Here is a 16473-nt window from a genome sequence, read left to right on the forward strand (position 1 = left end):
GAAGCGAGGCGCAGTCGCAGTGCGTCTAGGGCAACTGGGGAGGTGGCGTCTGTTTTCAGGTGCCGGTGAGCGAAAGAAATGGCGAGCGAAACTGCGTCTGCAGCCTCAGTCCTCACTCTGGCTCCGCCTTTGGAACAGCTCCGGCACTTGGCGGCCGAGCTGCGGTTGCTCTTGCCTGGAGTGCGGGGTGAGCTGACGCTGTGGGTCTGGCGAGGCCAGGGGCGGCCTTGGGGTAGAGAAAAGCCCAGGTAGGGCGCTGCGGGCTGGACCCCGGTAGGGGAGGTGGCTCCGCTCACTTCAGTTTCTCCTTTTGCCGCGGTTCGGCCCACCATACTACACCTACAAGTCGGCGAAGCCCGGGAGACCACTGAGGAGTTTAATCGGGAGGTGTTCTGGAGAAGACTCAGTGAGTGCCTTTCCTGTCGGTGATTCCCTTCTCTCACCTATTCCAGCGAAAAGGTCCCTTTCCTGCTGGCAGTCCCCATTGGAGGGCTCTGCGTCTCCCCTGCCTCATCCCGACTGTGGGGATACTTCACCTTGCTAGTCCTTGGCACTTGAGTGGTTAAAATATAAAATATTGACTTTTGGAGCTGTTTTTGAGTTGTCTAGGCTGATAAGCGTGGAGAGAGAACGCATTGTCGTCCAAGTCCCTGTCGCAGCTGCAGCTTTAGCCTTTTGGCACTAACTTTAGCACCTGCCTCCCCTTATTCCCACCCACCAGATGAGGCAGCTGTTAAAGTGTCATGGGAAGCCACCGCTCTGACTACAGTCTTCTCTCGACTTCCATTGCCGTCTCCACAGGTGAGCTTCACTTTACTGGAATCCTTGTGCGGACTTGTTATTCCTTAGGTATCCTCGCTATTTCTTTCCACCTTTTTCATTCATGTAATCTCAAATGAGACTACATTTCTTACTTTACAGGATTGTTGTGGAAACCAAATTGCCTAAATGCAGGGCCTGGCATGGGTAGACCAGTCTCCTAATTTTTGCAATTTGAAATTTAGCCTGGTTATTTACTTTCTGAAAAAAAATTAAAGTGCACACTGTTTTCTAGATAGTTTCACATACATGATCTCTGACAGATAAGTAGTCAGGGTCAGAGGCTCAGGTTAAGGTTAGTAAAAGTCGAAGTTGAATGTAAATAAGGTCTATCTGAATGCTAAGCTATACCTATTCTATTATACTACATAGGACCCTTTGGTAGTGAATTATTTTGTATATAATCAGTAACTTATGTAGAAAGTGTGAAATTCAAAAGCTAACAAAGTATGCTAAAATGTTTCTACCTACCCACCCTGTTCCTCATTTTTGTCATCTCTCTTCACTTCCTTTTGTATTATTCTGTATACTGTATATTCTATGCATATGTATATTCATATTTACATGTATATGTGTGTGTATATATATATATATATGCTTTTTACACAAATGATCAGATACCATCAACACTGTACTTTTTCATTTTTAAAAAATTAATAGTATAGCTTAGAAATTGATTCTTAGCATCACCTAAAAAGTTGTAATAGCTTCTTAATATTCAACAGAGGGCTTAACTATAATTTAGTCAATACCTTATGTGGACATTTAAACTGTTTCCAACTTGTAACTATTGTAAATGGTCCTGTGGTGAATTGCCAAATATAATCTTTGTGTACATATTTGTAGAAAAAATTCCCAAGAAGAAGTTGCTAGAACAAAGAAATTATACAGTTTTAATAATTCTTCATTATAAAACTGAAAGTAAAGGTGTTGACTGTGATATAGCATTCCCTATATTCATTTTTTCTAGAACTGCCCATACTTAATTTGAGAGTAAGGGTATTTAAAAATGGCATATTCATTATCTTATTTTATTTTTTAATAATATTTTAAGTCTATATCCAGATTTTTTTTAAATATTATTTTTTAGTTATAGGTGGACACAGTGTCTTTATTTTACTTTATGTGGTGGAGGATAGAACCCAGTGCCTCACACATGCCAGACGACCGCTCTACCTCTGAGCTACAATCCCCCAGCCCAAATCTATATCCGGATGTTTTGAAATGATATAAATATTCTTTTGCTGCATATGACTACAATGGTAAACCTTCTCCTTGGATACCTTAGAGGTCTGTGATGAGGAAACAAGAGGTGAACTATGTGAGAGCACTTTAAAAGATTCATAGAAGGTGTATTTTTTCCAAAGGAAGTATTATCTTATTTTTAAATATTTGCTGGCTTCTTTCTTTGAAAAGAAAAACTTCCTGCTAAAATTTGTAGCAAGAAAAATACAGTGAGTAGATAGCATAGGATTATTTTTCTATATATGTTCAGGATGGTAGTTTTACTCATAGATGAAAAATTAGAACATAGTTTTATTGGAATTATATACAAAGATTCAGTTGCCTTCTTCGGACGTTAGCATTTTAGTCCTACTGCAGGGTGGTTTGTTTGTTTTTGTTTTTAAGATTCAAAAAATCTTTATGAACTGATATTTTTATAAAAATTTGTGTATTGCCATAATAGTTTCTGAACAGAGTAAGAATATAGCTCAGAGGTGGAGTTCTTGCCTAGTATATGCAAGGCTCTGTGTTGGATCCCCAGCATTGAAAAAATTTTAAAAAGTTTCTAAGCATTTATTCTCAATCCCTGGGGATGTCTCATCCCAAACAGGTAACAGTTTGTGGACTGGCACCAACCTGGATCACATTTTACATATAAGCACTGGTTTAGAATTTAACAGAGAAGTGAGGACAAGGAAGATAAGAAAACCAATGACTGCTTAGAAGGAAAATAGTTAATATTGAGCATTATTCAGTCCATGTTATTTACTTTTAGGTACATATTTTGATTCTGTTGAAAGAGACACATACATAGAGATTTGGTTAATGATCTGCTACAGGGGTTGGCAAACTTTTTCTGTAAAAGGCCAGATAGTGGTAAATATTTTAGGCTTTGAAGGCTAGCTAGTTAGTACTGCCCTTTTTGTGTGAATGCGGGTATAGACAATATGTACACTAATGACCATGGCTGGGTCCCAGTAATACTTTATTTATAATAAATGTAAATGGGTCTGGTTTACCTGTGGACTATAGTTTGACTACTCCTAGTCTATGATATGGTGAATATCTCATGGCACATCATGAATATCTTGGGATATAGAGTTAACCAGGAACAAGTTTTACTTATTGTTTCTTTGTGCCTTATTGAGTTGTCATCAAGTGTTTGGTGTTTCACTAACTTCTCTGTGGTATACAATGAGTCTTATCACAAGGCCTAACTCATAATAGGACTTCAGAAAATATTTAATGATGCTTTACAGATGTCTATTCTCTTTTACAGTAGGTGAGTTGACCAAATTGATCTAATCCATTTCCTTTCTTTATTTTTAAATTGGTTTGTCACATCATAGGAAACCCAGAGGATCAGTGAACAAGTCTGTGCTGCCGTCAAGGCAATTATTGCGGTGTACTATTCACTTCCCAAGGAACAGGGTAAGATACTATATACACATTAATATTGCATTTGTAGGCTACATCTTTGCTAAAATGATGGGTATATCCTGAGACTTTTGCCTTTCCCCAGTTTGAGCATGCACCTCAAGGAGAATTTTATAATGTAATTGACCTATGTAAACACTCCATTATACTAAGGTACAGATGCTTTGTACCTAAGATTTTCCATCTCCTGTGCTTTGTCTGAATCTTAAGGCTTTTAATTCTTTTTGGATCTTCCTTTCCATCTAACTGCTAGATGCTGGCTCAATCTCAGCCCCATATACCTAGACTAAAGCTGTCCCATCTCCTGCATTCATATTACAGCATACTCTATTTCTAGGCTTCTTAATAGGTTAAATGTTCACTAGTCCTGCCACTCCTCTGATTTATGTCTTGATTATAATCATGCCAAAATTATAAATGAATACATGTCATAGATCTTTAGGATTACTCATGGATTGTTTAAACTTTCAGCATTTTATCCACAGTTGTCAAGGGGCTACTGTCCTTAATGAATGAGTACTTGTTGTGATGGAAAGATTGTATTTCCAAATCTCTTGGAGGAACAGCTCTAAGTACTGGTGGGGGGGATAAGAAAATAACATGAGGATATAAATAAAATCTGAGTTTTGTGTTTGGTACTTCCTTTAAAGCATGTGAGTGGCCATTATCTTGTAGTTCTCTAATGCTTAAACTCAGGAAAATGGACAGTGACTTCTGAAAAGGAGACCAGGCTGCTTACTCTTCGGTTTTGGCCACAGGGATCACCCTGAGAAAGCTGGTACGGAGTGCCACTTTGGACATTGTGGATGGCATGGCTCAGCTTGTGGAAGTGCTTCTTATCACTCCACCTCAGAGGTACTGATGCCATAGTATGGGTTAGCAGTTAATAGGCTTCCTTGACCCAGGGGAAAACTCACCCTAAGAGAAAAGTTACTGATAGCCAAGAATAGTGACCAGTAGGAGGGAGCTTTTTACAAGACAGGAACCTAGATTATTGACAATATTTTCATTGATTCCATTCCCCAGCCCTGAAAACAGTAACCTTATTTCCTACAACAATGTCTGGGTTGCATGCCAGCAAGTTCCTCAGATACCAAAAGGTAGGTAAGAGTGGGAGATGAGCCAGTAACTGCTGGCCAAAACAGAAAGACATCCCATGTCTAACTTCCTGCTTTGTAGTATTTATATATTTTAATTTGTATAAACACTTTAGTGAAATAGATTTAGTTTGTCATCTGCATTAATAGTTAGTATTAGTACTTTTTGCCATTCTCTAGTTCTACTGGGTATCTAACTCAGGGCCTTCTATATGCTAGACAAGCATGCTGTGATTGAATTATAACACCTTTTTAAATTCAGACTCTACTTGCGGTTCTCTCTCTTGCTGAACAGATGTGGTTTTTTTCTAGTATTACCTCTGCGGCAGTTTTATTGGACACACTGAAGCAGTTATCAGGTCAGAAGCAGTGGTCAATAAAAGGATTGTGATGAGAAATATCATGTGCCCATTTTATTTCTTGTGGTGAATGAAGAAAAGCTTTTTAATCTTTGAGTTCCAGGGGAGGTAGTGAAAAAAGAGTTTTACATTAGGTGGTGACCCTAGGTTACTTTGATATTCTCTTCAAAAGAAACAGTGTTGGTTGCCCTTTGTAGTCTTAAGAGAATTATAAGATTTCTTCTCTCATTCTAGTGTTTCAATTTTTCATTCATAGATAATAAAGCTGCAGCCCTATTAATGCTGACAAAGAGTGTGGATTTTGTGAAGGATGCACATGAAGAAATGGAGCAGGTGAGGGAACCTCTGCCTTTGCTGGTCATTGGAGGGCAAACTCCATGACCAGTAGAAAATAGATTATAAAGAAAGGGATATGCAAATCAAAACCACTCTGTCAGAATGGCAGCTATTATGAAGACAAACAACAATAAATGTTGGCGAGGATGTGGGGGGAAAAGGTAAACTCATACATTGCTGGTGGGACTGTAAATTGGTGCAGCCAAGATGGACAGCAGTATGGAGATTTCTTGGAAAATTGGGAATGGAACCATTTGACCTAGCTATCCCTCTCCTCGGTCTATACCCAAAGGACTTAAAAACAGCATACTACAGGGACATAGCCACATCAATGTTTATAGCACCACAATTCACAATAGCTAAACTGTGGAATCAACCTAGATGCCCTTAAGCAGATAAATGGATTAAAAAAATGTGGCATATATACAAAATGGACTATAACTCAGCAATAAAAGAGAATAAAATCATGGCAATTGCAGGTAAATGGGTGGAATTCGAGAAGATAGTACTAAGTGAAGTTAGCCAATGCCAAAAAACCAAGTGCTGTATGTTTTCTTTGATATAAGGAGGCTAATTCATAGTGGGGTAGGGAGCAGGAGCGTGGGAGGAATAGACGAACTCTAGATAGGGCAGAGGGATTTGAGGGGAAGGGAGGGGTCATGGGGTTATTAATGATGGTGGAATGTGATGATCATTATTATCCAAAGTACATGTATGAAGACATGAATTGGTGTGAATATACTTTGTATACAACTGGAGACATGGAAAATTTTGCTCTATATGTGTAATAAGAATTGTAATACATTCTGCTGTCATTAATAAAAAAATTAAAAGGGGATATGGGCTGGGGCTGTAGCTCAGTGGCAGAGTGTAACCTAGTATACGTTAGGCACTGGGTTCGATCCTCAGCACCACATAAAAATAAACAAATAAAATAAAATAAAGGCATTTTGTCCATCTACAACTACAAAAAAAAAAAAAAGAGGGATATCTTGAGCATTGACTTAGCTGGTTCCATTCTTACTTCTGTCCTGTGTCTTCCATTCCCACTCCATTCTGCTGTGTAATTTGTACCACTTCTCTTTGTTCCTTTGCTGGACAAGGAGAGTAAGAACAGGGTTCATGAAGTGATTTAACTGTGTAGCTGTTAGCTGTTAGTTGTTAGTGAAACAGCCAGCCTGGGTGTTTTTTTGTTTGTTTGTTTGTTTGTTTTTTTGTACTGGGAGTTAAACCTGTACATGCTTTAACACTGAGCTGCATCCCCAGTCCTTTTTATATTTTATTTTGAGACAGGGTCTCACTAAGTTGTTCATACTGGCCTTGGACTTGAACTTCTGCTACCTCGTCCTTCCAAGTCCCTGGGATTATAAGGAGCAATATTGTGCTTAGCCTGGCTGGGGTTTCTAAACAATTCAGTTATGGTGCTAAGAGTAAAATAGGTGTTTTTGTTTTTGTTTGCATTCACATTTATCATGGTATGTTTTAGGCTGTGGAAGAATGTGACCCTTACTGTGGTCTCTTGAATGATTCTGAGGAGGACAACCACAGCAATGAAGATGTGTTGGGGTTTCCAAGCAATCGAGACTTATATTGGTCTGAGGAAGATCAAGAGCTCATAATCCCATGTCTTGCACTGGTGAGATCATCCAAAGCTTGCCTGAAGAAAATACGGATCTTAGTGGCAGAGAATGGGAAGAAGGATCAGGTGGCTCAGCTGGATGACATTGTGGATATTTCTGATGAGATCAGCCCTAGGTAAACATGTTCTCCACTTGAAACTGCAGGAGACTTCTGATCTTAGCTTATGCTTGTGCTGTCATCCCAAAGTTTTTGCCTAGATTTTTGTATTTTGAAGATGTTTAAACCTACAGGAAAGTTGAAAAAGTACTTCAGTAAATAACTCTACATCCTACATATGAATTCACCTGTTGTTCACATTTTTCTTCCTGTATTGGTTTATGTCTTGATAAATAGATGTTCCATAATGGTTTTTCCTAAACCATTAAAGAGTTAGTTGTATTCATCGATGACATTTCACCCCTAAAACCTAGCATCTATCTCCTAAGAACAAAGATAGTCTTATCATCATATCTAAAGAATTTAATGTTGAATATAATATTATCCAACAGTCGTACTTTTCCCTTTGGCTCTAAAATATTTTATATAAAATCCAGGTTTCTATCAAGGTCTCAAATTAGTTTCTTGCAGTTTAATACAGTCTCTTTTTGACATTGACATTTCAAAACAAAACCCATCAGTTGTCCTATAGAATACCTTAACAATTTGTATTCATAGGATAATTTTCTAGGGATTATAGTCAGGTTAAACATTTTTTTTTTGCAAGACTATCATATAGCTGTTATGTTTTGTGCCTCCTGTCATATTGGGGAAGTCATATGATATCGGTTTGTTCCATTATTGATAATCCCAAATTTGATCGTGAAATTTTAAGTGGTGTCTTCTTTAGTAAGGGTGACTTTTATGTAACAATTTTAGCTTCCATTGATGAGCCTGTATCAGTTACTAAATTTATAATTTCAGATCCTCACATTTTTTACTAAATTAATCATGTCCTGCCCTATGAATGAACCAAGGGCATTCCCTCCCACCCCAGTTTTCTAGTGAAATAGGGTATGTATGTTTCAGCGAATACTGGTTAAATTGATTTTTCATTGGTTGCCTGGTTGCCCAATTTAAGGAACTGACAAGCACTTCTGGGACAGCCAATTTCTCCCTAGTTACATCCATAGTTGTATACTAGAAACAACCTAGCTAGCTTAGTTCCTTTGTTTTTGTTGTTGAATATGATAATGGTTATTTTTCTTTCTGCTCCTAGCGTGGATGATTTGGCTCTGAGCATATATCCACCTATGTGCCACCTGACTGTGCGAATCAATGTGAGTATTGACTTTTTGGGAGGAGTTATAGACCTATTTGTAGAATTTCACTAGTCACTAGTATTTTCTGTAAAGTATAGGGTACTTATTTATTTGTCTCACTTGGGTGCGAAAGTACTGTCACAACAGTAATGTCACAGTTCTTGCATGTGTTTGTGCATTATAAATATTTGCTGAGGTGTTTTTTTTTTAATTTTATTTATTTATTTTTATGTGGTGCTGAGGATTGAACCTAGTACCTCATACATGTGAGGCAAGCACTCTGCCACTGAGCCACAATCCCAGCCCCCCAAATGACTTATGTTTTATAGTCAGATGTACCCCTTCTAATATTTGATAAATTTGATAGTGAAAATTAGATTCATCAAAATGTGTGTTCATAGTGTACAAACACCTTGAAGAAGAATAGTATCCTTAGGGCATTAAATTTTTTGTTTGTTGTTTTGGCATTAAGTTTAAAAGTTAACTTCCTAAGAATTAAACATCTTTAGCAGTATGCCTATTAAAAATATTCAATTATCCCAAATAATAATTACTAAAGCAATTAAAAATATGTAATCTTTATATGTCTTACTTTATATTGTTGGGATATATACATCCTCATTTCTGGGTGTTTTTTTTGGTGCTGAGAATTGAACCCAGGTCCTTATGCATGGTAAGCACATATTCTACCATGGAGCTGTGTCCCCCACCTCCCCATGTTAACTTGAAATTGGTGTTGTTAAAATTCTGTACATTTTTAAAGTAAAGAACATTAGTTATTTCTGCTTTATATTTTGAGCTCTTAGCAGATAGGATAAATTCAGACTACATTCTTTTCTCTTCTTTTTTAAAAATTAGAAATATTTTAAGTTTTAAAAACTTAGAAAAATGTTATAGCAACAATATTAGTAATATTTTGCTAAATAGAAGAGAATTTATAATCCTGCCACCTCAACCTAGTCAGCATTTTTGTTTTGAGTATATTCAAGGTTCTTTTTAAATGAGTTCTTGTTTTAACGTTTTTTTGTTTTTTTTTTTTAATTTTGGGGGTCTATTAAAAATTCAAGCTCTCCTTTACCTTTTTGATGGCAGGGCTCAGGGTGATTAACTTCTCTGTTTCTTTTCTAGTCTGCAAAACTTGTATCTGTTTTAAGGAAGGCACTCGAAATTACAAAGTAAGTATGAAGACTTCTCCCTAGCTAGCCTTTTGAGAATAAAGCTGAGTGTCTGTCTGACTTTCTCAACTCCCAAGTTCCCACTTCAAGAAATAGGAAAGGGAAGGATTGGGGTTTTCTTTTAGTTTTGGTTTCTGTGAAGAAACTTGCCTTTTACTGTAGTTTCTTCTGTGCACTCTCCTGAGGATAGATTTTCCCCTGACCTCATAGTAACCTTTTTTCCCCCATTTTATTCTACAGAGCAAGTCATGTGACCCCTCAGCCAGAAGATAGTTGGATCCCTTTACTCATTAATGCTGTTGATCATTGCATGAACAGAATTAAGGAGCTCACTCAGAGTGAAATTTAATTATGAGTTTTCAGGCGCATTCATATTCTCCTTTTACTCTCTCTTATTGTCCCAGCCAGATCTATAATGTCTGCTTTTAAGAATGGAGCTAGAATACTTGCTGGATGGAAAGGGAATTCCTGTCTATATTTAACAAGAGACTCTATTACCAAAGATTGTTGGTTAAGCCAGATTGGCAATTATTTATAAACAGTATGAGTATGATATATTTTTCTGCTAGATACAAAAGATAATTGCATGAATCAGTATTCCTGAATGGCCTCTCAGAGACTCCTAGGGAAGCTGCCTTAATCCTTATTTGCAATAAAGTATGTTTTTCATTGTTACAGATGCCAGTGGTCTCAATGAAATGCTAACTATTTGCTAGCAATTAAATGAATACCCTTCTAAAATTTCTTCCTACCAGAAATGCAATCTGCTGAGACCACCATTACTTTCATTTGGGTTTATAAGTATAAATATCTGATTTTTTTTTTTTTTTTTTTTGCGGGGGGTTTCCAGGAATTGAACTCAGGAGCACTCAACCACTGAACCTATCCCCAGTCCTTTTTTTGTATTTTATTTAGAGACAGGGTCTCACTTAGTTGCCCAGTGCCTCATTGTTGCTAAGGCTGCCTTTGAACTCGTGATCCTCCTGCCTCACACTCCCAAGCTGCTGGGATTATAGGTGTGTGCCATCGCACCTGGCTAAATATCTGATTCTGATCAGAAGTCTATTTAGAACAAAAACACTTGACATTAATTTATTTAGAGAAAATGACTGCAAAAAGCCCCTTAGTGTTTTAGCATGTTTCATAATATTATTCTCATCAGTAATTCCTTCTGAATATTACCCCAGGTTACTCCTTGCCTCTAAAATATATTGGTATTGAGCTCATTTTTAGGTTTGTCCACTTTATTAAACAGATCTGTTTTCCTTATACGTTATTGTTATTGTTCTATTGTATATTACATTCCCAAAGATAAATACCACAGTATATAAATCAAAAGTTTTTATATATTAGAGTTTATATAAATTTAAGTTTATTTGGTACATTCTTTTGTAAAATTATCTCCACTTAATTATATTTTTGCATCTATCTAGAAGATCACATGTTGTAAAGTGGAGTAAAGCTATAAATGTCGTATATGTGGTGACTTGAATTGGGCCTAATGTATGTACTACAGGTCTCTGCAACCTGTCTTTCTTAAGGTATAATCAACAATAACAGTCATTATTTTCAGTGACCAGTACATCCTTGGGTTTGAAATTCCTTAAACCAAATGAGTTTTAACCTATTTTTTAAAAGTTCCATTCTGCACTTTTATTTTTTTATTTTATTTTATTTTTTTATGTTTTTTTATTGGTTGTTCAAAACATTACAAAGCTCTTGACATATCATATTTCATACATTAGATTCAAGTGAGTTATGAACTCCCATTTTTACCCCAAATACAGATTGCAGAATCACATCGGTTACACATCCACATTTTTACATAATGCCATATTAGTAACTGTTGTATTCTACTACCTTTCCTATCCTCTACTATCCCCCCTCCCCTCCCCTCCCACTTCTCTCTCTACCCCATCTACTGTAATTAATTTCTCTCCTTGTTTTTTTTTTCCCATTCCCCTCATAACCTCTTATATGTAATTTTGTATAACAAAGAGGGTCTCCTTCCATTTCCATGCAATTTCCCTTTTCTCTACCTTTCCCTCCCACCTCATGTCTCTGTTTAATGTTAATCTTTTCCTCTTGCTCTTCCTCCCTGCTCTGTTCTTAGTTGCTCTCATTATATCAAAGAAGACATTTGGCATTTGTTTTTTAGGGATTGGCTAGCTTCACTTAGCATAATCTGCTCTAGTGCCATCCATTTCCCTGCAAATTCCATGATTTTGTCATTTTTTAGTGCTGCATAATACTCCATGGTGTATAAATGCCACATTTTTTTTTTATCCATTCATCTATTGAAGGGCTTCTGGGTTGGTTCCACAGTCTAGCTATTGTGAATTGTGCTGCTATGAACATCGATGTGGCAGTATCCCTGTAGTACGCTCTTTTAAGGTCTTCAGGGAATAGTCCGAGAAGGGCAATAGCTGGGTCAAATGGTGGTTCCATTCCCAGCTTTCCCAGGAATCTCCATACTGCTTTCCAAATTAGCCGCACCAATCTGCACTTTTAAAGAGAAGGAACTAAGGGTCTTGGGTTGTGACTCAGTGGTAGAGTGCTTGTCTGGCATGTGTGAAGCAATGGGTTCAAGCCTCAGCACCACATAAAAATAAATAAAATAAAGGTATTGTGTCTATCTACAACTAAAAAATTTATTTATTATAATAAAAAGAACTAAAACTAGTGAATTACTGAAGCAACAACATAATGTAAACAAATCACAACTTTGTACAAAAGGACTCTTATTCATTTATTCTTTTTTTATAGGGCCTATTTTCTATATACTTAATTTTCATATTTCTTTACTGGACCAAATACATGTTATTAACATCAGTGTTTAGTTGTGGGATACTTAATGAATATAGAATTCTAATAAATATTTATCTATAGCTAAATGTAGGTCATTATGCTCTTAGGTTCTGTGTTGTAAATATGTATATAGGGTGTATATACATATATATAAACACTTATCTACAAATATATAAATATGTATATATACACACATGCATGTGTGTACATACACATATATACACATTTTTAGATGTGTATGTATGTACGGTGTGTGAGTATATATATTTTTATGCATTTAGATGTGTGTATATGTATTAAATTTTTTAAAAAATTGGTACTGAGGTTTGAACCCAGGGGCACTTTACCACTGAGCTGAGCTAATCCCCAGTTCATTTTTTTTTTTTTTTTGGAGATAGGGTCTTGCCAAGTGGCCAGCGCCAGCCTTGAATTTAGGATCCATTGCCTCAGCCTATCAAGTCACTGGGATTATGGGTGTGCACCACCACATGTGGCCTGTGTTATATATTTTATACATTTGTTCAGTCATCTTTGGATCTTTAAGGGTAATGATAGCACTAATCAATATAATTTTAAGATTATCTAAAAATTTCAGTCTTAGCTAATATTATACTACTTCATCAGAAATGGAATAATGATTTGCACATTAGGTCCTTTCCCTTGCCTCTAAGTTAGTGAATGTTTTATTATTCAGTAAAAGTTGTGAAAAGCCCCAAACTTAGAAAATCTGAATATACTCTGAAAAGGCAAATATATAGATATACTTTTCATACTTTGAAAAGTTAGATCTGAGTACCTTTTCAAAGGCGTCCTTTTGTCACTCTAACCTAATAGTTCTGTTCTAAAACATCTAGCCCTCATGGCTGCTTTAAGCCAGGTGACAGGTCTTTTGGTTTCTCGGAATCTAACTTTGTTCTTGGTCACTCTTCTGCAACCTGAATGGAGAGTCATTGGTTGACAGAGTTTCCCTCCACAGCACATGTTTGGTTTTAGAGTGTAGTTTCAAGAGTTTATGAGGAAAATGGTGATTAGAGCTGGGAAGTTTAAGCTGAAAGTTCTGGGGCTACCACAGTGATGCTTCTGTGGCTGATTAGGTTCTGGAACATGTTGCAATCCATTTCCACGGTGAGCCTCTGGAGCCCCAGCTGTGTTGGTGTGAACTTGAACTGGGTGCTCAAGGTGTTTCCAGGCCACACAGAACCTAATCTGAAATAAAGGAAAAAGTGGGTGCTAATTCTGTCACAGGTTCATTGCTGTCCTCATTGTGGTAACTCTGTTCTTTGCTTGAAGAGGTGGACTATGAAAAAATCATCTATGGGGCTGGGGATGTGGCTCAAGCGGTAGTGCGCTCGCCTTTCATGCGCGGGGTGCTGGGTTCAATCCTCAGCACCACGTAAAAATAAAATAAAGATGTTAAAAAAAAAAAAAAGAAAAAGAAAAATCATCTATGTACGTAGCTTTTAAGCCAGAGGTGGTTAGAAGAATAGAAGACCAGAACCTCCCTACACTGGGCAACTGCATATTTTGAAAGAGAAGAATAATAAGGGTTGCTTCTCATTTTCCTTTTATTATCTGTGATTCAGTCTGTCATTTCTTGGTAATAGGACAGGTGTATGTTTGGAAAATAGTGTTGGAACCCTCACTTAGTTCTAAGCATAGTGGGTGAAGCAGGCATTTGGGGAGAATATCATTGTGTCAGTTGGTGATGTTTGAAGGCCCTATCAACTCCTGGCCTGCTGAAGGCCTTTTGGTGACTGAGAGAATGGTGTGGATTTCTTTTGAGGAGCTTTGCCACACAGTGGACCTGGTAAACCACAAAAAGTCTGGTAAAATGTTGGCAGTTAACATCTTAACTGGTTAGAGTGGCTCATTTAGTTCCATGAGGCTGAGGCAGTGACTCAATAACCTGATTGTCTGTCAGGGATCTCGGGGAAGACAGAAATGGGGATCTTGAACTCTATATCATATAACCAATGAAGGATGCAGTGGACATACTAAAAGAATATTTGTAACATCTAATCAACAAGGGACTAATGTAGAATACACAGTGTTACAGTGTAGAATAAAATCAACAAGAAAAAATGGCAAGACTACCAAAAGAAGACTGGACAAAGATAAGGATAGACTTTTTGTAAAGGAAGAAGTGGAAACAGTGAAGAAAAATGAAGAGTGGCAAATTAGAACAGTAGTAAGATACTACTGGTTTTATATTAGACTGGAAGAAATTAATAATTAATTAATAATTATTGCTACCAGTGGAGGAGAGGTAGGATATAGAAACTCATGTACTGCTGGAGGGAGTGTAGATTTCTGTAGCCATTCTGCAAATAAATCTGGAAGTACCTTGTCAAACCAGATCATATCCTGTAACCCATCATTTCATTCCTGGGCATATATGTCCCCTGACTCCATCAGAGTCTTAACCAAGCATATAAGGGGGACATATGTGAGGCTGTTCACTGCAACAATATTTATGGTGTCACAGTTGGAGGCACTCTGGGTGGCCATCATCATGGAATGGTAAGAAGTGATGGATGTACATCAGGATTATTATGTAGCAGAAGCAATGAACTTGATATATGTCCATGAATCTTAAAATCAGTTCTGAGTGAAAAGATACAAGTAGACATTTATATAAGTTAAAAACAAAGACTCATGAAGCAATGCTACACATTTTACACATACTCATGTAAGGACACACAAATAGAAAAGGATATGAAGGGTAGTGATGTGAGTGCAAGTAGGGAATTAGAATAATAGGGAATAAATTAAAATTGTATGTTGTGGTTGCAGCTCACCCTCCCTATGATATTCTAAGTTATTGTTTTGGGGTCTCTTCCTTTCTGACCAGATGTATCACTGGGATAAGAAGCTTTCAGTTTCTTACCCGTATCTCCTTTCTTTGTGAATGAGCCCCCTTCCAAAGATGGAGATCATGCAGTCCATCATGGGGGAGTCTAGGGAGTTATGGATGCTAATTGAGGCTGTAAGAGGTTGATATTGCTTGGCTGTCTCTGGCATCTGTGGGAAAGGACAACACATGGAATGATGCAAAGGGCACAGAATCTGTCCCACTTTCCCCTCCTGTGCATTCCCTTCCCTCCTCAGTTATGCATCTCATTTCTGCCACCCTGACCCAGACTGCTCAGTTGACTTATTTGCCTTCTCCCCAATGTTTCTGTATTTACTCTCCACCCTTTATCCATCATGGACTCTCTCTGATGGTGCCTGTTCTCTGCTTAGAAATCTTGGAGGGTCTCCCATTGCCTTCAGAATCTAGCTTAGTTTGCATTCAGGGTCCATCACAATCTGCTCCAAACCTACCTTTTCAACCTTACTGGTTCTTCCCCTGACCTAAGGATGCTCCAGCCATGTCAGGGAATTTCCATCCCTAGCCCAACACTCAGGCTCCTTTCCTTTGCACCTCTGTGTGTCCTCTTCTGCCTTTGATGGCCTTCCCCTACCTCTGCACTGAAAGCATATCCATGTTTCAAGGCCCATCATAAATGTCACCTCCTTCACAAAATTGTCCATAAACCCACCAGCTAGAGTTAATCTCTTTTAGTTCAGTTTTCTCTTAGTGACTTTGCCTCTTGTAAAGCACTTATGTAGAAGACCAAATGTTGTGTCTCCTTTACCAAAGTAAAACCTCCTTGAACAGGAATCAGATCTCATTCATTTTGGCTGTGGTAGACTTGTGGAAAGAGCCATAAGCTTTATGCACCAAGCGCCACAAGCTTCTAGAACTTCCTACTTTTATGTTCTTGGATACGTTGCTCTCTAGACTTAGTTTCCTCATCTGAATAAGAGGAATGGTTCCACCTCGTAAGGCTTTTGTATTGAAATAAAGGAGGTGAATATATTTTGGCATATGTATAAAGGGCTAAATAAATACAGCTTATTATTATCCTTTAAGTATGGTTAAGAAACCTTAACCATTTAAATTTGGAAATTTAAAATCTTAATCTTACATGTAAGAGGTCATCTCTTTCAAGAGAAGAGCTCTCAAACCTAGCATTGTTAGGCAATTATGCAACATGCTCATCTGCTCTGAAGCTTGAGGAGCTGGGCTTCCTTCTGAAATGACCAGAGTGGCAGCAAATGAGAGCAATTCAGGGAAGAACCAGTGCCTACCTGGATAACAAGACGTGGTCTACAAATGGCGACATCTTCCTGAGCAAAGCAGCTAAGACCGGACTCAGAATGTGTTGCCATCACAGTAAGTCTGAGGAAGCTGTTCTCCGGTGGGTGTCGCTCAAAATGGGAGAATGACAGGCTGATAGTTATTCTCATATCTGAAATACATGATGAGCAGAGTCAGTGCAAAGGGGTGAGTGCA

At 37.7% G+C, this 16473-nt stretch overlaps 2 protein-coding genes across 6 annotated transcripts in view; one reads left to right on the forward strand and one right to left on the reverse strand.

The window, feature by feature from the left end:
• On the forward strand, positions 1-10005 carry Ccndbp1 (cyclin D1 binding protein 1). The gene is made up of 11 exons (XM_071608177.1): positions 1-187; positions 347-406; positions 722-801; positions 3393-3474; positions 4239-4335; positions 4507-4580; positions 5193-5269; positions 6759-7027; positions 8109-8169; positions 9280-9326; positions 9567-10005. The coding sequence occupies exons 1-11, from the start codon at positions 79-81 to the stop codon at positions 9673-9675; spliced, it is 1065 nt and encodes a 354-aa protein (XP_071464278.1). The 5' UTR covers positions 1-78; the 3' UTR covers positions 9676-10005.
• Epb42 (erythrocyte membrane protein band 4.2) overlaps positions 6792-16473 on the reverse strand; it is a 24391-nt gene continuing 14709 nt past the window's right edge. For 2 of the 5 annotated variants that reach the window (XM_071608174.1, XM_071608173.1), the window contains exons 11-13: positions 16269-16429; positions 15022-15155; positions 11245-11826 (exon numbers count right to left, since the gene is read on the reverse strand). In XM_071608174.1, the coding sequence (XP_071464275.1) occupies positions 11562-11826; positions 15022-15155; positions 16269-16429 (560 nt within the window). In that variant the 3' untranslated portion in view covers positions 11245-11561. Of the gene's footprint in view, positions 7138-11244; positions 11832-12794; positions 13341-15021; positions 15156-16268; positions 16430-16473 lie in introns of those variants that run through there. The other 3 variants (XM_071608175.1, XM_071608176.1, XM_027925197.3) reach the window with 3 other exon arrangements.

Source organism: Marmota flaviventris, chromosome 2 (genome assembly GCF_047511675.1).
Source record: "Marmota flaviventris isolate mMarFla1 chromosome 2, mMarFla1.hap1, whole genome shotgun sequence".
Lineage (NCBI taxonomy): Eukaryota > Metazoa > Chordata > Mammalia > Rodentia > Sciuridae > Marmota > Marmota flaviventris.

What these genes read in the sequence shown, in the direction of transcription:
- Ccndbp1 (XM_071608177.1), top strand. Translation starts at nt 79, where the DNA reads ATGGCGAGCGAAACTGCGTCTGCAGCCTCAGTCCTCACTCTGGCTCCG. An exon ending in TTCACTTCCCAAGGAACAGG is followed by an intron (nt 3,475 to 4,238) that starts GTAAGATACTAT and finishes TTTTGGCCACAG; the next exon opens with GGATCACCCTGAGAAAGCTG. An exon ending in AGTTCCTCAGATACCAAAAG is followed by an intron (nt 4,581 to 5,192) that starts GTAGGTAAGAGT and finishes TTTCATTCATAG; the next exon opens with ATAATAAAGCTGCAGCCCTA.